The 21,970-nt window shown below is 39.9% G+C and overlaps 1 protein-coding gene across 41 annotated transcripts in view; it reads left to right on the forward strand.

Annotated features, from left to right (window-relative positions):
- Positions 1 to 21,970, forward strand: part of ANK3 (ankyrin 3) — a 920,123-nt gene that overhangs the window by 792,253 nt on the left and 105,900 nt on the right. For 30 of the 41 annotated variants that reach the window (XM_082268127.1, XM_082268164.1, XM_082268128.1 and 27 more), the window contains 3 exons: positions 1,947 to 2,049; positions 12,854 to 12,960; positions 16,512 to 16,544. In XM_082268127.1, coding sequence (XP_082124253.1) covers positions 1,947 to 2,049; positions 12,854 to 12,960; positions 16,512 to 16,544 — 243 coding nt within the window. The remainder of the gene's footprint in view (positions 1 to 1,946; positions 2,050 to 12,853; positions 12,961 to 16,511; positions 16,545 to 21,970) is intronic. The other 11 variants (XM_082268156.1, XM_082268163.1, XM_082268160.1 and 8 more) reach the window with 2 other exon arrangements.

The following is a 21,970-nucleotide window of genomic DNA, read 5'->3' on the forward strand; positions in this document are numbered from 1 at the left end:
CGACTTCACAGGTCGCCCCAGCAACTTGCGTCGCCCCTGTCTGAACGGGGTCTAAAGGTTCAATTGAACTTTAAGTTTTTCCCCAAGTAAAACTTACTCAGTGGTTATCTCCACAGTGTGGATGTATAAACTGATGCAATTGGAGAATGCGAGTCAAGATTCTCTAAAAAGACTTAGGCCCCTTTCACGGGGGCTTTCCGATAAGGTCCGCCTGTCAGTTTTTCAGGTGGACCTGATCGGATGCTCCATGTACCTCTATGGAGCTGTGGATGTCCGTGGAGACATGTCAGCTGACACCCACTGCTATCCAATCCGATCCTGTCTGTGAAATCTGGATGGATGGAAACCCTATTTTCCATCCGTCTGGAGAATCGGAACGAATGGGATCGGATGAAAATGGACAGGCGGTCTGACAGCTCTTCTCTGCAAAGTAAGCAGAGATGGAGCTGTCATTCACCGATCCCCACTGAGAAAAATGGAGTCCACTGAGGGCACCTCTCGTGTGAAAGGACCCTTAAAATAATTTGAAAAGGCATATAATATAAGCAGTTGCATTGCTCCTCAATGCTTTGTAAAGCTAAACCCAAAAAAGCTGCTGTTGGACAGGCTTAAGCCTCGTACACACGCAACGATTGTTGGCCGTGAATTTTCGGCCAACGTCCGATCGGTCGATTGTCGGCTTGTTAGTATGTTGCCTCTGACAACCGACTGACTTTTCGGCCAAACAAAATCTGGTGTGCATGCTATAAAATTTTTGTTGGCCGTCACCAGAATGGCCGATTGTTCTTCAGTCAGTACAGATTTCGGCAGACAAAAATGTGATGAGCAAGACTGGGCATGCTCAGAGAAGAAAAAACACACGGAAAGTAAACCAGAACATGACATCACTTCTGCAGTTGGTTGTTGTTGGCCGACAAAATTTGTGTGCAGTCTAGAGCACATTTCAACCAACACAACAACACTGGACAAAAGACGGCCGATCACTCGGCCAACGATCGTGTACGAGGCTTTACTTATTAAATTTGCGTAGAAGAAAGTATGCTTGTGTAAGGTATATTGGCCAATACAGATAAAAAAAGACATTGTAGAATAACATAGATTGTTACAGTTTCCTAGGCCCTCAAATAAAGGATCACAGCCCCCCACCCTCAGGCTCAACATCAGTGTGTCCAACCCACACCCTCCCAGTAAAACCATAAACAGACCTTCTCTCTTCACCAATGACGTTTGACTAGATGCAAGATTCATTTGGGGCTTTTCATTCCTATTGCCTGTTGTCCCTAAAAGTTCCAACCAATGCTCAACAGATGATAGCCTTGCACTAACCAGCCAGATTGCCTAATTCCGACAGGCTTCCATTTCTTATTACACTTGTCTTTCTTTGCTCTGCCACTGAAATATTCATGCAGATCATTGTTAATTAGCTGTATTAAACTATTTATTTGTGCTGTTAACTTCATGTGTTCAAACCGTCTTAATGCCATTATTTTGCCACTGCTCTGATGAATTACCTTTGAACTGCATGTAGTCTCTTTGACTGGAGCGAGGGTGTCTTGGTGGATGTTTGGTTTGAACTGAGTTTGGTTTGTGTTTTAGTTATAGGTTTTGGTTTGAGTTTTGCCTTTCATGTATCTTCCAGGGTTCAATCTGAAATCAAACTACACTATACAGTTGAATGACATGAGCTTGAATACAGCTATATCTATGTTTTCTTTTGTAAGGTTCACCAAAAGATAATGATTATCTCTCACATTTATGATACAAAAATAAAAATTATTTAAACTCCTTCCTACTTCACCATTTCTGTGTGTCAGTGATCAAATTTATTTTTATCATATTCCATTTTGCCCTGGAAGCTGCATTCATTCTTCCTTTGTGTTTTGTTTTTCTTCATCCATTTCATTGTCATCTGCGTGTACTGTGGTTTATTGTAAATGCAACAACAGCCTCCGCTCCTTCAGTTCGGATAGGTCCTACACACTGAACAGGAGCTCCTTCGCTCGGGACAGTATGATGATCGAAGAACTCCTTGCGCCTTCAAAAGAACAGGTATTTATACCGTTTTTATACTGAAAGCTGATATGAACATTGTAATGATGATGACATCTGCAGTAATTTTATTCCTAAAACAAGATGGTTGGTTAGGGTAATCGCTTTAAAACAAGCTGCCATTTTACATTTTAGTTATATCATAGTAAATTAAAAAGGAAGCATTTATCCAAGGGTACTAATGTATACAAATGCAACACACATAGCCCAATCATCTCTGAGCTTTATCTTCTTGTTTGCAATTATAAGCATGTACTTACTGCTTTCATTATCATGAAGACCTCAGCATACAATAGCAGACAATGCCTAGTAGCTCCTTCAATTCATCCCTTTCATTCCCTTGCTTCAGGGATGTGGCGTAACAATAAAATCTTTTTTAATAGATTAGATTATATCATTCAGATGCAAAAGGTGATAGGTGAAGCATTAAGTTAACTAGAGATAATCTCATAACATCTGTAGGTTTCTCCTACCCTTAATATAGAACTCAAATAGCATTAATGGCTACCAGACTTTCCTACGCTAACATTTTAAAAATGTTTGCCCCTTATTGGGGGATGAATACATCTATTATATAAAAACAAGGATTTATTACAAAAGTATTAGATGTTCAAGTCAATCAAGTTCACTGATCCTAGTAAGTAAGGTGAAGCTGTATCCACCAGGAATATCCAATTATGTGCAAGGAAAAAAAACATGATATTTTAATTCATGCGATTGGGTGACTGAAGTAAACACAGCTCACATTATTTAATAAAGTGGAGTTCCGGCCTATTTTGCAACTTTAGTGATTCCTGGAGTGCTCGCTATGCTGATCAACAATTGGGCATTTTCAATTTTTTTCGGTGGTCCCTAACCTTTTATTCAGGGCATTTTTGATTGTACTTCCTCCTTCTCCCCCCTCTGTGGCCACGGCCACTGACATCACTTCTGCCTTTGCACTGCATCCTGGGAGCTGTTTGTCATCACTCCCAGGAGGCTGGAATCAGGAAGAACTCCCAGAACACTCCCTGGAATCAGGAAGAAGGACACAGCAGATTACACTGCAGCTTCAGATGCCCACATCCAAGATGGCCACGCCCAGACAGCGTTTTTAAAAGTAAGATTTTGACTAAAATCCAATACTGTACACCTTATAAGTATGAGAATAGCGGTTCTGTAAAGGGCGATGGATTGGTATTATAGGGGTATTTTTAGTTAAAAAAGGTATTTTAGGCCGGAACTCCGCTTTAAGCACATTGAACATTTATTTTGCAAAGTGAACTTTCACTTTGGTAAGTAATATCTTTACACCTTTAGTTTATCAACCCCATCTAAGTTGACTAATAAAGGTTTAGGCTTTAAGTTTTGGATAAATGTGAAGGCTTCCATCATCTTTAGAAAACTTTCCATTGGTGGGATATCGGCACTATCATTTCTAGCTTCTGTCACAGATCACAGCCATATCAAGGTGGTCTCATTTATTCCTTTTTCACTCCAAATGTATTCATTTAGTTTACAGTATAGACTGATGATACTATTGGTCATGCGGTTGACACTGATTTTGGTGTCAGGACTGCCAAGGTTATTTGTGGGTTAACTGATCAGAGCACAGAGTTTATTTTGGGTGGAATTATCTTGTAATAATTAAAAAAAAAAAAAAAAATAAAGAGGGTGAAATAAAAATGTAATAGAAGGTCTTCAGTTCTCTAGTGACATATATTTAAATTTCCTGGATGATTTAATTGCTTTAAGCCCAAACAACATAATTGGTATATGCTCTTGCTGGATAAGAAAGTATACAGTCCTGTGAGTGACCTTCTATTAATCCATCATTAGGCGCACATGCTTCTTATTTCATAAACAACCCTCAGCTGTTCTTCTCAAGATGTGTGCCAAGGAGACAGAAAGCAAAATGTTATTCAGTAATGGGGAAGTGCAAACTTCAGCAGCAACTGGTTCATAGTGGCCCAGGCTTATTAACATTGGAAATTCAAAGGATGAGAACACACTTAGGGTTGCTTGTAAGTGTACGCCAAGGTAAAGGACTCCCATTTATTCCATCCATAATCATTATCAATAGCTAGTATGTATTTTGAAAAGCTCAATCTGTACAATCTGGGAGAGGAAGGGATTGCACTGCACAATATTTCCTAACTGGATTGCATTGTGCTGCAGAGCTAACAAATAGAGGTTAATGATTGAAGGAGAGATCATAGAGATTCTCATTGCTGCTTTTACTTCACTTTCCAATCAGCCAGTCTACTATATTTTGTTGTAAGCAGTGAACATTAGTAAAAGGCCAGGCAACTGTATTATTTCTGACAGGGGTGCCTAAATTAAAAAATGGGTAAACAGGATAACAAATGTTTGAAGTGTTACTAAACCCAAGAACCTGCATTCACTATAACTGGTCTACCACAGTACACAGAACATTAAAATGCAATTATTATAGTAAATATAAACTGCTAAATACCTATTCTCATCAACAGTATATAGCAGTCTTTTGACTTCCATCAGTGACCGGTCGAGCACTGGTTAAAGCTTGTAGGAGCAGCTCTCATTCTCCTCTGACTGTCCTATGAGGCTGCATGGCCTCTGACCCTCTGTCTGAACAGTGCTGATTTGCCCTATTCTGTTCACATGCACCCCCCCCCCCCAAAAAAAAAAAAAATAGCAATACACACCAAAATGAGCATGTACAAAGTGCCTCCTAGGCCATGTACTATCAGCAGATGGCTTGGGGACAGTGAAAGAAGGGGAAGATCAGAGAAGACAGGATCAAACAACCAATTTTACACAACAGGGAGGAATAATTCCTTTAGGTTCCACAGTGAGTATAACAAACGTGCTTTACTGCATATACAGATTTTACTGTTCAGGGTTTAGTAACACTTAAAGTAAAAAAAAAAGGGGTCCTGCCAAAAGTCCAGTGCTATCCTCCATCCTGTGCACTCTTACCTATCCTGCTCAGGTTGCCACCTGTGAATTTCAGAACACCTCCCTCCTATGTTATGAAGCTAAAGGGGGATGTTATGTTATCCAAATCTGTCCTAGGGTGACAGTACTGTTCGTACAGATATAGTGTACAGTGAAAGAGTGTTGTCACCTTAGGACAGGAAGTGTGCTATTGGCAGGATCACCAGGTAAAGTTAAAGACAAAAGCGTGAAAAAGAAAAAGAAATGCAGCCAGAAAATTAAAGTGCTGGTACGCTTCACTACAGTGCCTTGAAAAAGTATTCATACCCCTTGAAATTTGCCACATTTTGTCATGTTACCACCAAAACGTAAATTTTTTGGGATTTAATGTGATAGACCAACACAAAGTGGCACATAATTGTGAAGTGGAAGAAAATGATGGTTTTCAAATTTTTTTTACAAATAGATATGTGAAAAGTGTGGTGTGCATTTGTATTCAGCCCCCCTAAGTCAATACTTTTTAGAACCACTTTTCTCTGCAATTACAGCTGCAAGTCTTTTTGGGTAGGTCTCTACCAGCTTTGCAAATCTAGAGAGTGACATTTTTGCCCATTCTTCTCTGCAAAATAGCTCAAGCTTTGTCAGTTTGGATGGAGAGCGTCTGTTAACAGCAATATTCAAGTCTTGACTGGGCCATTCTAACACACAAATATGCTTTGATCTAAGCCATTCCATTGTAGTTCTGGCTGTATGTTTAGGTTCGTTGTCCCGCTGGAAGGTGAACCTCTGCTCCAGTCTCAAGTCTTTTGCAGTCTCTAACAGGTTTTCTTTTAAGATTGCCCTGTATTTGGCTCCATCCATCTTCCCATCAACTCTGACCAGCTTCCCTGTCCCTGTAGAAAAGCATCCCCACATTATGATGTTGCCACCTAGACCAACAAAAATTGAACAATTTTACATTTATTTTTTATTTTATTGATGTTGCCACCACCATGTTTCACGGTGGGGATGGTGTGTTCAGGGTGAGGTGCACTGTTGGTTTTTCGCCACACATAGCGTTTTGCTTTTAGGCCCAAAAGTTCAATTTTGGTCTCATCTGACCAGAGCACCTTCATGGCTTTTTCGAAAACTGCAAATGGGACTTCTTTCAACAATGGCTTTCTTCTTGCCACTCTTCGATAAAGGCCAGATTTATGGAGTGCACGACTAATAGTTGTCCTGTGGACAGATTCTCCCACCTGAGCTGTGGATCTCTGCAGCTCCTCCAGTGTTACCATGGGCCTCTTGGCTGCTTCTCTGATTAATGCTCTCTTGGACGTCAATGTCTTGGTAGGTTTGCAGTTGTGCCATACTCTTTCCATTTTCAGATGATGGACTGAACAGTGCTCAGTGAGACGTTCAAAGCTTGGGATACATTTTTATAACCTAACACTGCTTTAAACTTCTCCACAACTTTATCCCTGACCTGTCTGGTGTGTTCCTTGGCCTTTATGACGCTGTTTGTTCACTAAGGTTCTCTAACAAACCTCTGAGGGCTTCACAGAACAGCTGTATTTATACTGAGATTAAAATACACACAGGTGGACTCTATTTACTAATTAGGTTACTTCTAAGACCCGGTTCACACTTCTGCGAGTGCCGGGTTCGCATGTAATGTTGGAGCGCACTGCTCCGACATTACATGCGATCAGCTGTGCGGTGCGAGTTTAGCCATACAGTTTGTATGGCTAAATTCGCATCGCACCCGGTGCAAACACGCACAGGAGGCATTTTTGCAGCCGCATCAGGATCGGATCGCACAGCGGTTCACACTTGTGCGATCCGCTCCTGTGCGAACTGCACGATCGCACTGCGATATGCGATCAAACTGGGGGTGTCGTTAAGATTACATTGACACCCCCAGCGTATCGCATATGGCAGTGTGAACTGCCGGGGGTGCGTGTGCGATGCGGGAAAAGGCTGCGAATTCGCAGCCTTCCCGCATCGCATATATGTGAACCGAGCCTAAAGGAAATTGGTTCCACTAGATTTTAGTTAAGGGTATCAGAGTAGAGTAAAGCGGCCTGAATACAAATGCATGCCACACTTTTCACATATTTATTTGTAAACAATTTTGAAAAACATTTATCATTTTTCTTCTACTTTACAATTATGTGCCACCTTATGTTGGTCTATCACATAAAATCCCAATAAAATATATTTAGGTTTTTGGTTATAAAATGACTAAATGTGGAACATTTCAAGGGGTATGAATACTTTTTCAAGGCACTCTATAGTACATTCTTGTTCTTGGATTTAGATACACTTTAAATGATGTGTAGCAATGTGTCATCTCAGAGAAATGTGGCTGGGAAAAGTATAATGGAACACTGAAGCCTATGGATGGCCAACATTCAAATGTTGCAATGAGTAATTGAATGCCTTATAAGGGAAATGTCCACTTATTTTATGGTTTATAATACCACTTTGCTTTTCTTTAAAATGATTGTAAAGGATTACATTTTATTTTTTTAAATAACAAACATGTTATATGCTCTGTGCAGTGGTTTTGCACAGAGCAACCCCAATCCTCCTCTTCTCGGGTCCCCTGATGGCATTCCTGGCTCCAAGTGCCCCCATAGCAAGCAGGTTGCTATGGGGGCACTCGTGCATGTTCACTCTCAAGCCCCATCCCTCACTCCCTCCTTACTGGTCATTGGCTACCGCTGCTGTGTCTGAGCCAATGAGGGAGAGAGCAGGGAGAGCCTCTGCTGTAGTGCACATCGCCAGATCAAGATCAGGTAAGTATTTTGGGGGGGGGGGGGGCTGTTTGCAGAAAGATTTTTTTTACCTTAAAGTGATTGTAAATGATTACCTTGTAAAACCACCAATTCAGTTTTAAATTGTGTATAGATAAAAAAAAAAAGTATGAATTACCTTTTTTATAAGTAGTTACTAACATTCCCTCTGTTCTCAGCTGCACAAGAGCTGGAGGAGGAGAAACAGCAGTACACTGATCTTCCCAGTGAATGGCTGTGCGTGGGGAGGGGGCATGTCAGGACAAGTCTGATCATTGAAGGAGAGTAGGCTGAGTTCCCAGCATAGCTAGAGAACTGACCATAGTGTGTTCTCCTGCTTGGTGTGGTCAGTTTTTAATAGAAAAACGGAAGAGTGGCAGGATCACCAGTGATTTTTACACAAAGGAAGCAATACAAAGAGAACAGGAGACTTCTAAATAATAGTACATGGTACAGCAGGCACATACTGTATCAGGATTATGAAATGTTGGAGTAACAAAATAAAAAACATTTCTGCCTTTAGAACCACTTTTAATTTTCTGTGTTTTTAAGTGACTGGACAGTGGATCACACAGAGACTGTCATTAATATCAAGAAAAGTACTGATAACCAATCTGCCCCTTTCATACGGCTCAATAATCATTAGAAATGAGAGACCTTTTTATTCACGCTATTACAGGCCAGTATTCGGAAACCATCTGCTTAACTTCAGGACACTGTCTAACAGTCCTGCAGCAAACAACTGTCAGATGAATAAATAATACATTTATTAATGAAAAGAGAAAGCTCTTGGCAGGAAAACATCCTTGGGTGCACCTGGACTAAAGATAATTGTGAGCCACTTGCACAGGATTATCTGTGATGTTTGAGTCTGTATAGTAAACACATTAAAGTTTCCATTATGTAGATATAGCCAACAAAAGACTATGTGTGGTGGAGGAATCATTCCATTTGCTTCCTGTCTGTGTTGTGCAAAAACTGAAGGTAGCAGAAGAAATGGGGTAAAGTTGTATTTTACCAGGGCTTTTCAAAGTGAAACAGCTACTGATGATTGTCTTACTTGATAAAGAAATTTGTATATACAGTAAACCCCCCTCCATTGCGGGGGTTACGTTCCGGACCCAGCCGCGAAAAGTGAAAATCCGCGAAATAGAAAAACCCTATTAAAATGCATTGTAAGCATGTTTTTTTTACTGTCACTGTACGTGTAAAAGCATTTTAAGGTCTTTAAACACACTTTTAACCACTTAAGCCCCGGAAGATTTTACACCCATTCCGACCAGGGGGTATTTTGCGATTCGGCACTGCGTGACTTTAACGGACAATTGCGCGGTCGTGCGATGCTGTACCTAAACGAATTTGGCGTCCTTTTTTTCCCACAAACAGAGCTTTCTTTTGGTGGTATTTGATCACCTGTGCGATTTTTTGATCACGCGCTATAAACAAAAAAAGAGCGTCAATTTTGCAAAAATAGCAATATTTTTCACATTTTTTTATATGAAATTCCCCCCCAAAAAAATGTAAAAATCAAAATTTTTTAACATTTTCGGCCAATTTGTTTTATGCTACCTATGTTTGGTAAAAAAAATCGCAAAAAGCGTATTTTGATTGGTTTGCGCAAAAGTTATCGCGTTTACTAACAAAGGGAAAGATTTTTGTCATTTTTGTTGTTTTTTTTTTTAACGCGTAATGGCGGCAATCTGCGATTTTTTTTTGCGGTACTGCGACATTGCGGCGGACAGATCGGACCCTTGACTGACATTTTTGACACTTTTGGGGTTACCAGTGACATTACTACAGTAATCAGTGCTATACATATGCACTGTTACTGTAAAAATACACTGGTAGTGAAGGGGTTAACTTTATTTGGGAGGGAGGGGCTGTGTGTGTCCCTAGGGGCGTGCTTTCTACTGTGATTGGCTGTGGCTTGAGCTGTAAGGACACTGATCAATGGATCTACATAGTAGATCCATGTGATCAGTGTCTTTACAGCGAGGAGAATGACAGGCAGCTTGTTTACACAAGCTGCCTGACATTCTCCCTCTCCCCCGCCGATCGCCGAGTGGCCGGCGGACATCGGGTCCGCTGGTCACACGCGCGGGGGGGTCCGTGACCACGCGGGAGCGCGCCTCCGGGGGCGTGCGCTCGCTCCCTAGACCCTCACAAGCAAGCAACGTAGCCCTACGTTAGTTTGCCTGTGAGGGGCTGACCGCCGACGTAGATAGTCGTGCGGCGGTCGGCAAGTGGTTAAAACAATAGAAACTCATTTAAACACATAAAAGATACTGAGAGACATAGCAAGAGCTATGGAAAACACAAAAATATTTCATTTTTAATGATTTATATAGTAAAATAACATTAAAAAAAAAAACGCAATATACCGGGACCGCAAAAACTGAACCACGATGGAGCGGGGGTTTACTGTACCTTTTTCCGGCTAGTGGCAAAACAATCCTTTGTTGCAACCAGAGAGTTAGTATACGGATACAATAAGATAACATTGTCGAACCCAGATATTACATAGTTACATAGTTAGTCAGGTTGAAAAAAGACACAAGTCCATCTGGCTCAACCAATAAAAAAACAAAAAAAAAGAATTATATTTTATATATTGCTAGCACCATAAAATGAAGGAGTCGAGTGTGGTACTAAGCCTTCACCTTTATTCTAGAACTTATAGCAGTGGTGGTCAACTTTCTTCCTATAAACTGCTGTATTTATTTCAGGTACTTATATAGCGGTGTCAATTTACGCAGCGCTTTACATATGCATTGTACATTCACATCAGTCCCTGCCCTCGAGGAGCGTACAATCTAAGGTATAAAGATTGCTGCTATTATGGCCCCTTTACAAATCAAGCTTCTAAAGTTGTACTCCTTACAGCCCTGACTTGTGCCACATCTAATATTTCTTTTAGCAAAATCCACAAAAACGTCAGAGAAAAATATAAAACCAAAGAATATAAAAGGGTGGATAGTACAAAAATAAAGCAAGATAGTGTGAAAGAAAAAAAAAACAGAACAGACCTTTAGCTATTAAGAGTCAGTATAAAGATTGTTTTTTCTTCACTGGCCTGAGTAAGCACCTAGTTAAAGTAGTTGTAAACCTCTAGCATGAAAAATAAAGAAAGGGCATCCCTCTATAATGTATACTTGCCTCTATCCAAAGAATTTCTCTCTAATCTTTAAACACTCTGTTATCTGCATTAGTCACTGATAATACTCATAGGCTCATCCCTGTATGTTTTTATATGAGCCTGTGTACAGGGGGTGTGTTCCTTCACTTTACTCGGCTCTCAGATTATAGTGTGTGTATGTGACGTCAGATCCCTGTCCTTCTTTCTGCTGCTGAAAAAAAAAATCCTTTTATCTGCGTGTTTTAGAAAATGTAAAGGAGTGAGGGATGCAGATAAACAGGTACAACATATGAAGGAGGATTTGTTTAATCTCGGTGTGTCACATGAAGCCAGTCACTTCCCTGGGTATAGCTAAGATTTTACAACTACTTTAAAGTGAGTGTAAAGTCTTGTTTTAAAAAAAACAAAAAATAAAAACAAACATGTTATACTTACCTCCTCTATGCAGTTGGTTTTGCACAGAATGGCCCAAATCCTCCTCTTTTCGGGTCTCTCTTCTGTGCTCCTAGCCCCTCCCTCCTGTTAAATGCCTCCACAGCAAGCAGCTTGCTATGGGGACACCCAAGCTTAGCCACAGCTCCCTGTGCCCATTCAGACATCCCCTTCATCTCCTGTTTGGCTTACTGATTTTGATTGACAGCAGCGGAAACCAATTGCGCCACGCTGCTGTCTCAGCCAATGAGGGGGGGGGGAGGAATCCCAGGCGGCTGAGACACTCCTACAACATCGCTGGATAACCATGGGCTTAGGTAAGTATTATTGGGGCTGAAAGGGGCTGCTGCACACGGAAGGTTTTTTTTTTATCTTAATGCATAGAATGCATTAAGATAAAAAAAAAAAAAACCTTCTTCCTTTACAATCTCTTTAAGGGACACACAGAACCCTGTCTGTAGTGGTCCTGAGAGCTCAAATAAGTGCCAGATGAGAGCATGTGGCAACTGGGCCACAGGTTGGGCACCAGGGCCTTATAACTTTAAATTGACTCTGTATATTTTGCAATTATACATTTATAGAGTGTGTGTGTGTGTGTATACACACGTTTATCCTTGTGGAGCATGGGAATTTCCTACTCATTCAGAATTCAGTCTTCATTTGCACATGCCTTAAATTCCTCAAGAAAATACTCTGAGCATGATAAGTTGTCTTTATTCTTTGCTTTTACAAGCGCGCAGCTTTCATACAATTAGTCTTTAATTGTTCTAAGTCTCAGATTAAACTCTCTAAGCTCAGCTGGATGACCAGTTGACTGAACTAGTTGCAAATTCTCAGTCATTCATTGTCAGACATGGGCAGTGTATAGAGATGTCTGCCGGCAAAGTCTGTGTATTGTAACACATGTCTAAAAGGACTGCAGGGAAAGATCAGAAGAAATGAACATTTTGGTGCTTGTGTGGGTACTTTTTACAACCTATTATTTCTCAGGTTGAAAGAGCTGATCTTATTGCAGTCTTTCATCGCTTTAAGCTGAGTGGTTACATCAATAACTATTGATATCTACGAAATGGCAGAACACATGGGCCTGGTGTAACCAGACTTTTTATACTTACTGATGTTGATCCTGGCTAAAAACAGTTTCAGTTTTATTGCAATTGTTTCTAACATTATCTCAGCTGCCATTATTACTAATTATATATGAGGTTGGTCAGTGACTGCATATCATTGTTTCTGTGTGGTTATTGTATGACATCTTTAGGAAATTTTCTGAAGTTCCACTCATTCTGTTCAAATATTGCATACCCGGATCTTTCAAAATGCATGTATGACCACACTGAAAAGTGCTCTTAATCCGTATCTATTTTCCAGTGTAAAGAAAAAGACTTCTATTGGAAGTTATACATTCTTTTTGCCCAAAAGGCATTAGGGAAAGCTTCAAGTCCACTTAGATTGGCAGTCCTGAGATTATAACCTTGGTCTCTAAGCATTTAATGTATTATTTTAATCAATTTTTATATTCGTCCTGCTTTTTAACAGTCTTTAAAATTGTCTGTTGCAGCATCTTTCATTTCCAAGAGAATTTGATTCAGATTCACTTAGACACTATAGCTGGGCCGCGGACACGCTGGACAATGTCAATCTTGTCTCAAGTCCAGTGCATTCTGGGTAAGTTGCAAAAAAAAAAAAAATTCTGTCTCATCATGCTCTCCAGCCATAGAAATGTGACTGTAGATGGGAGCAGTCCAAACATGGACACTGCCCTTGCTTTATTTTGGGTGATCTTCAGGAATTCCAGATGAACTTAAACAGAAGAGGTAAATATGATCCATAACAAGTTCTAGTACCCCAAAAAATATCATTATGGGAGATGTATATAGCTTGCAGGTAAAGTAGAGCAGTACTATTACAAATTAATTTACAAATGAACCATATTGTGTGAGAATGGTTTTATTAAAATGAGTGCTGCATTTTTTGGGTGTCTACATGGTGTATATAAGGACTTTGCAATATGGGATATTTGTTAATAGAATTTCTGGACTTTGTGAATGCTGGATTATGTCCAGGGACTATTTCAACTGAATGTGAGATACTGCTTGATTTGCAGGGACCTGCAATAAATGCAAGTAATTGTTGCATTGCTTGACCATTTAGGATTATTGTTGGCCTCTACAGTTATCAACCCTCCTGTCAGCTGTAGGATGCTAGTAATGATTCTCTGTCGCACAGCAGTGCAATTACGTAACCTCTTGTATAGTACAACCTTTAAAGGAAATTTGTCAATAGGGCAATATTAAGTCTGCCATTGATGACTATGTACTTAAAATGTTAGTTATATGGATATCATGCAGACCTTCTGGCCTCAATACTTTGAATCACTGACCAGGGAAAAGCATAATGCTAAGGAGCTCTGACTTTCTTCACATACATATTTATAAGTATTAAAGCAGTTGGGTCAGAATAACCACCTAGCAACTAGGATTTTCAGATGGCTATCAGCACTGACTACATATTCTATTATGGCAATAGCCTTTTAATAGGGAACTTAGCATAAATAGACAGCTAATATCTGAGACAGAAGAAACCGCTTATCTAGCACTGGAGATTGCTGTTGCCCATCTCTTGATAGTTTTGGGCGAACACACCTCTGCAGCATTGTGCATGGTGTCACATGTCTAGCATTGGTTCCAAGAGCCAGGCAATGGTAGTGCCCAGCATTGGAATGGAGCCTTAGACACAATGCCATGTAGAAGACCTTCTGATATGTTCCCTTTTAAAGAATATAATCAAATGTTGTTTCCAGAATTAAAGGTGTGCTATATGTTTACATCCACATAAAGTTTACAATGCAAAAAGAGACAAGGTTAACTGTGGATTGTGTGTAGACATATAGAAAAATCAACAACACTGGCATACAATCAATACATTTATTACAACAATGATTAAAAACGACATAAGCCAAGAATACTGCAGATAATACAATATATCAACTATTGGATGGAAAATGGTTAAAAAAAACTCCACATGTAAACTCAACGCGTTTCCAACATTCTTCTTCAGGAGTACAAGTAGAATCAAAATGTTGCAACCCCAACACTTGTTCTTAAGAATACATCAACAGGTAGCATAACATTGGAATCATCATCAAAAGGAAGCCCTCTATCCCGTAGGGGAAATAACAGGGAGGAGAAAGATAAAATATTGTTTAACAAGTAGTGTAGCTTCCAACACAGAGATTACTTAACACAAATCCCTTTATAGTATGTGTCAGATCATATGGTACGGGAGATCAAAAGTCCACAATAAATCTTTAAATAACTACTATAAAAAAATCAAGAAGAATGTTTAAAACAGGTTAAATTTGCATTTGGAGTTTTTTTTAACCATTTTTCATCCAATATGAACAAAAAATAGATGTATTTTTTATCTGCAGTATTCTCTGCTTATGTAAATTGTATTCATTGTTGTAAAACATTCTTGATTTTGCATCAGTGTTGTTGATTTTTCTATATGTTTATATATAATCCACGGCTACTCGTGTCTCTTTTTCCCTTTTGAAGAACTAGAACATTTCCTAGAGTGCAAAGTCATAATGTCAATAAATAGGCAATTAAAGATTAGGATAAATTCTACTGAATAGGTAATGGGACACCACATTGGTTATCCCTTCTGTGTTGTAAATTATTCTGTAAATGTAATTTATTGCTCTCATTTGCATTGGTTAGTGTATTCATTTAATTTTAATTACATTTTAGCAATTTAATAAAAAGCAATACCAGTAGCTGTATTTAGTTTTAAAAAAATAATAATAATTCTGTGAGAATAAATTGTCTACCGTTGTTAAAGGGTTTTGTTTAGACTTCCTCTGGAACAGTACAGTAGGTCACATTATAATTGTGGTTGATGCCATAAAACTGGGCTGGCCAAGTGCAGTAATTCAAAGCAACCAATCTGATTTCTGTTTACTGAAATCAGAGCACTAAAAATCTTTCTGATTGATTTCTAGGGGTTATTAAACATTTGACATTCACATTACTGAAGCCCTATAGTGTTAGATGACATAAGTACCAAATAACAATGCTGAAGATAATGTCAGTTTTTCCCACAGCATCCAGCTGGAAGTCGGCACACCTATCAAGTGTCTGCTATCTAGGAAATTAGGCAGCTCATTTGGTTCTGTGGGTTAACTTCCCTCAGTTTTTTATCTATATATCGGTTATATATGATTGTTTTTTAGGATACAATTACAAACATGGTTCTTTTAATGGTGGTACTATTTTATAGGAACTTGTTCACACCTTGGGCTGCATTAGGCAGCGTTTCCCAATGCAATCCCTATCCAAAGACAAGGCAAAAATAATTGCTTTGTATATGGCCTGTTCACACCCACATGCTGTGTCTGTGTTGGTGTGCGTTGTGATAAAATGACGCAGACATTACCTTTTTTTTGCAGTCCAGCATGTTAAAACGGGTTGCAGTGCATAGGATTAACAAAGAAGTAAAAAAAAATAATAATAAAGGCAAGCGATACATTAAAGCAATGCATTGAGGTGCACATTGACATTGTACACCAGCACATGAGTGTTTTGTGCTATGTGTTATGCACTGTGCAGTGTGAACAAATTTTACTCTCATTGTAAAGCCTCATGCACACAGAACATCAAAATACTGCTTTTACAGGCATTTGACTTTTCTTTTTTCTGCCACTAAACACTCCTCTTTGTTAGCCTATGTCAATGCACATGTTTACAGGCATTTAGATGCAGCAGCATTTGGAGACAGAAACAAAAAAAAATCAGTTGCATACTCAGAAGAGGAGTGTTTGTTCGTGGGTTAATGCATTCTAATGGCTAGAATAAATGAATATTCTGGCCAATAGAAAGATTTAAGCATAAGCATAAGTGTGCATGCAAAACACTCCTTTTAGCACGTTATCTAAGCTCTAAGCTGGAGCAAAGACATCTAGGGGAGGAATAAAATGTCCTGTGTGCATGACGTCTTATGAATGGTTAGAGGTCAAATATATATATATTTTTTTGTTATTTTGACCACACTCGCTAAAGCTAAGGGGATAACTATATGTCATCCTAAGCTTTCTTGTAGCTGAGTGGCATTTCTTTCCTTTGCAGTCCCATGTAGATATATAGTCTAATGTGCCTTTTGCTTGCTCTATGCTGAATTATATGATTTTTGTTTTGCTTTTTTATATTATTTTGCAGCTATTATTCTACTCTTCCTGTGTATGATGCAAGGTGATAATAAGGATCTGTGTGTGGTTTTGCCTGCTCTTTTGTACTAACTGTACTAACTTATTTTTGTTATTTCTAGCTAGGGGCCCCACTGTATTTCTATCTTTATTATTACCATTAACTTTTTAATATGTTATACAAGCATGTGGATAGACAGGCATTCACTTAACATAGTCACTAAAATCTAATAGGCTTTTAAGTGTTAACGTAATGCTAAATGTTTACATTTTCTGCTTTCATTAAAATAATACCTGGGAAGATACTTCATGTCATATATTGATAATATTCTGTCCCTCTCTCTTAGGCTGGCCATATACTATACAATTTTCTTATTCAATTTTCTTTAGATTTACCATGCAGTGCAAGGGCCTGTGTGACTGCATACTCATTGAAAGTGTTTGCTTTTGACCTCATATTATGGTTTTGGTAAATCTGGATAAGAAAATTGTATAATGTATGGCCAGCCTTAGTTGCTCTCTGATATTGTCACCTTTTCTCCTCATCAAGATTACAAGCAGCCATGGTGATGCAAATTAAACAAGCATGTTCTTACTATAAAGAAACATGTCCTGGGAAATGATATTCAGCAGTTTCTATTTAGAAGTAGACAGGAAGTGACTGCAAAGGGGCTGCATGAGAATTTCAGTGCTGATATCAACCAAAGGATGAAATAAGGAAAAACAGTATTTTAATTTAAAAAATGGCAATTTTTTTATGATACACAAGGGTGTACCAAAACAAATGTCATATCTTTGGGGTTTCCTCTGATCTTCCCCTCTTGATGAATTGGGGGAGGGGCAAGGGGTTGTTGACAACTTACTTGATGTGCAGGAACATCAAAGATCATTAAGGGGAGGAAATGATCAGTTGTCAATCTAAATAACAAAGCTTCAAAGCAATTATAAATTATTGCAAAGCATATAAGACACGGTCACTTGACATGTCCAGACAAAATGAGCAGTCTTGCTTTTTCTTTTGGAGGGCCTTTAAAGTGTATGTCCTAAACTTTTGTTTTCTTAGCTTTTTGATCAAATGCGGAAGGGTTAGAAACCTCGTTAGGTTTTTACTGCCCCACGTCCCGCCTTGCTGACAACATTTCACTAGATAGGAAGTGAGGGGAACTCTTCAACACAGACGGAAAAAATATAACATTTTACAGGTTTTTATTTCTGTCTATGTCCCTGTTGCAGATTTTCTCTTACTTCCCAAAAGCAGGGCAGGAAGTAAAGGGAAATCTTTTTAACGGAGTCCTGGATAACAGTAAAAACCCAACAGGAGTCCTAATCTTTCCCCACCCTATCCAAAACTTGAAAAAAAAGGTTTTGACTTGACACACACTTTAAGGTGACAAAGTTGTGCACAATGAATAGTACATGATATTTAATTTAAGGGAATCGGGATTTGTGCATGCAGAGAGAGTTACGTAGAACACAAACCTATAGTTCTATTCAGGTAATGAAACAAAGACTTAAACTACATCTTTTCGTTCTTTAATTTAACTGTCACAATGAGATACAGTAGAAATGTTTTGTTTGCTTGAGCACAGGAAGATTCTAGATGCTCAGGCTTCATATAACACAATTCGTGGGAAACCTGAGGATAGCCTATAACCTGTCAGATGACTCTGTCCCTCATTTCATAAACCAGTTCAAATCAAAGGCACTTTGTGTGGCTGAGACAGGCATTGCTTGTTTGAATTCACTCTCAGTAGCTGTTGCCAGCAGATTTCTGTCTTAATTGTGTGATGGATGAAAAACTGCTGTTGTAATTAAGAAGAAGCAAAGTATATGTTCAGGTTGGAGGACTTGCCAAGCTTTACTAAGTAGGAAAACATCTGAAACGTAGACACTGTTCTCAAAGCTCCCTGGTCTTTTGTCAGAAACCTGAAATACCCGTTGTCAGAGTACTGGAAAAGATGGCTGATGTAACAGTTATACAACTATATTTGCCCTTTATAGCTGCCTAATATTGTTTGTTTAGAGGGTTGACACCAATGTCAAGACCATAGTTATTGGCAAAAGAGAGAGCACAGCCATGGATTGGTGCCATGTGAAATTGTAGTCCTCTCCCTTTGGGTAAAATGTTCAAGAAGGTTAAAACAATAGATAACCAACAATGATACTTTCATATAGAGAAAGGATCCACTATGGATTAAAGAAAGACTTTCATTTTGTGCTTCACCAGCCAAAAGATGAAGTTGAATAGCGTATGATGAGATAAGATCATTAAAACATATATTTTGCCAACTTAAAGCGGAGTTCCACCCAAAAGTGGAATTTCCGCTTTAGGGAGTCCTGACCCCCTGACATGCCACATTTGGCATGTCATTTTTTTGGGGGGGGGGGGGTACCTAGTTTTGACAGGTACCCGCTCCCACTTCCGCTCGGAGCGCCGCGGCACCCTGAACGGAAGTTCTCCTCTCCCCCTCCCTCCCTGCAATCTTCTGGGACACGTCAGAGGTCCCAGAAGATTGCCGGCCAATCAAGACGCGCAGCGCGACTCGCGCATGCGCGGTGGGTACCCGGCTGTGAAGCCGCAAACTGTCACAGCCGGGTGCCCACAGCAGTGATGCCGGCGCCGAGGGAGAGGATCGAGGCTTCGGGCGGCCGCATCGCTGGACAGTTGGACAGGTGAGTGAATGGCTGGAACTCCGCTTTAATTACTGTACAGAATTATAAAGTAATGAAGGTAGTTGATCAGATTCAACTGAACTTGTTCAGTAATGTTGAAAACGTTTCTTGCCTTATCCAAGCAACTTCTAACAAGCCATTGATACCTTATTCCAAACACCATGGAATGTACCAAGCCAGATATTGGCTGTCCAAGAACAGGATGGGTGGTGTGGAAATTGAAGAAGTGGCTTGAATAGGCTACAAAACATCTTCATCATTACAGAACAAGTTTAGCTGAATGTGACTACTACTAGCTATATCATGACCTGGTACAAATGAGAACCTTCATAGACATATAAAGAGGTGAAACATTTTACACTGAACAAAATTATAAACGCAACACTTTTCTTTTTGCCTCCATTTTTCATGAGCTGAACTCAAAGAGCTAAGACTTTTTCTATGTACACAAAAGGCCTATTTCTCTCAAATATTGTTCACAAATCTGTCTAAATCTGTGTTAGTAGGCACTTTGCCGAGATAATCCATTCACCTCACAGGTGTGGCATATCAAGATGTTGATTAGACAGCCTTGATGTTGATTAGATTGTGCCTTAGGTTGGCCACAATAAAGGCCACTCTAAAATGTGCAGTTTTACTGTATTGGGGGGGGGGGGGGTCCAAAAACAATTCAGTATCTGGTGTGACCACTATTTGCCTCACGCAGTGCAACACATCTCCTTCGCATAGAGTTGATTAGGTTGTTTATTGTGGCTTGTGGAATGTTGGTCAACTCCTCCTTAATGGCTGTGCGAAGTTGCTTGATATTGGCAGGACCTGGAACACGCTGTCGTATACGCTGATCCAGAGCATCGCAAACATGCTGAATGGGTGACCTGTTCGGTGAGTATGCTGGCCATGCAAGAACTGGGATGTTTTCAACATCCAGGAATTTTGTACAGATCCTTCCAACATGGGGCTGTGCATTATCATGCTGCAACATGAGGTGATGTCTCCTTTTTTTCTGTTAATGCATAGAATTGTGTTAAGAGGTGAAACATCATGTGGTCCCTGAAGAAGCTAGTTATCTGGCGAAACATGTAGGACCCCACTGTTTATACATTCCTCTTCTGTTCACGAGATATTATCTCCCCAATGTATTATGTATGCATTCAACTTTACAATGTACATGTTTGCACCTATTTTATTCCTAATTCAATAAATATGTTTTTATACAATTGAGTCTTATCTGTCTGTGCCAACCCCATTCACCTTTAAAGTCCCAAATTGGGTGTCTCACGAACCGCCAGTCAGTTCAGTGAATAAGCCCCTTTTTCTTTTTGGTCTCAATATATGAGGGATGTGGTGTTAATGGTTGGCCATGGTACCCCGCTGCACATCATCTAAAACTTTTTGTATACTTTTTGTATGGCTGCAACATGAGGTGATGGTTGTGGATAAATGGCACAACAATGGGCCTCAGGATCTCGTCACGGTATCTCTGTGCATTTAAACTGGCATCAATAAAATGCACCTGTGTTAATTGTCCATAACATACCAGAACCCCACCGCCACCATGGGCCACTCAATCAACAACATTGACATTAACAAACTGCTCATCCACACAAATCCATACATGCTGTCTGCCATCTGCCCTGTACAGTGAAAACCCGGGATTCATCCATGAAGAAAACACCTCTCCAAAGTTGGTTATGCAAACCGAAATTAATATTCAATTCACGGGCAACAGCTCTGGTGGACATTCCTGCAGTCAGCATGCCAATGGCACGATCCCTCAAATCTTGCCACATCTGTGGCATTGTGCTGGGTGATAAAACTGCACATTTTACAGTGGCCTTTATTGTGGCCAGCCTAAGGCACAATATTGCACCTGTGCAATAATCAATCTGTCAAATCAGCATCTTTATATGCCACACCTGTGAGATGGATGGATTATCTCAACAAAGTAGAAGTGCTCACTAACACAGATTTGGACAGATTTGTGAACACTATTTGAGAGAAATAGACCTTTTGTATACATCAAAACAGTCTTAGATCTTTGAGTTCAGCTCATGAAAAATAGGGGCAAAAACAAAAGTGTTGCGTTTATAATTTTGTTGTTCAGTGTAAATAATAGTAATGTAAGGGGTTAGAACCGCAGTCAGGTTTTTATTACTGTTGATGAAGTGCTTCCAAAACATTCTTTGGCTGTTTCATGAAACCTCAATAAAAGCATTTTATTAGAACCTGGTGTGTTGACATTTCTCTTTATCGGGTCTTTATTACAAACACTGTCACCACTATGGAGATTCAGTATCTGTAACTGTTCTGATGACCACTGTCACTGATGCCTAGTACACACGATGAGAAAATCTGATGAAAAATACCTCTTTCGAAGCAAGTGTATGATAATCTGAACGTTAGTACACAGCTCCCGAGAGCTGTTCACGACTGGGTGGTGCTAGGTGAGGGTTTGGATATGTGCTGGGGGGGGGGGGGGGAGCGCTATGGGAAGGGAGAGGGCTTGTGTTTTTTTGGAGGGTTGGATATGACCTCCCTCTCCCCTCCCATAGTGCCCCCCCAGCACGTCCTCTTAACCCCCCAATTTTTTTTTAACTTGCCCCCCTTTCTGGTCACTGTCCACCTCTCCTGTCCATCTACATTACAATCTACATACCGATCAGCGCAGAATATGCACAGCGGTGTCCCTCCTCCTGTATAGATGTAAACCGCTAGGAGGGAGAGGCGGTTTCAGTCCGCTCCTCTGTGTGAGACAGGGAGACAGCCGACGAGAGACGCAGCTCAGTGTAGGGGTGCGAT

Source organism: Pelophylax lessonae (assembly GCF_965119305.1).
Source record: "Pelophylax lessonae genome assembly, chromosome: 9".
Taxonomy (NCBI): Eukaryota; Metazoa; Chordata; class Amphibia; order Anura; family Ranidae; genus Pelophylax; species Pelophylax lessonae.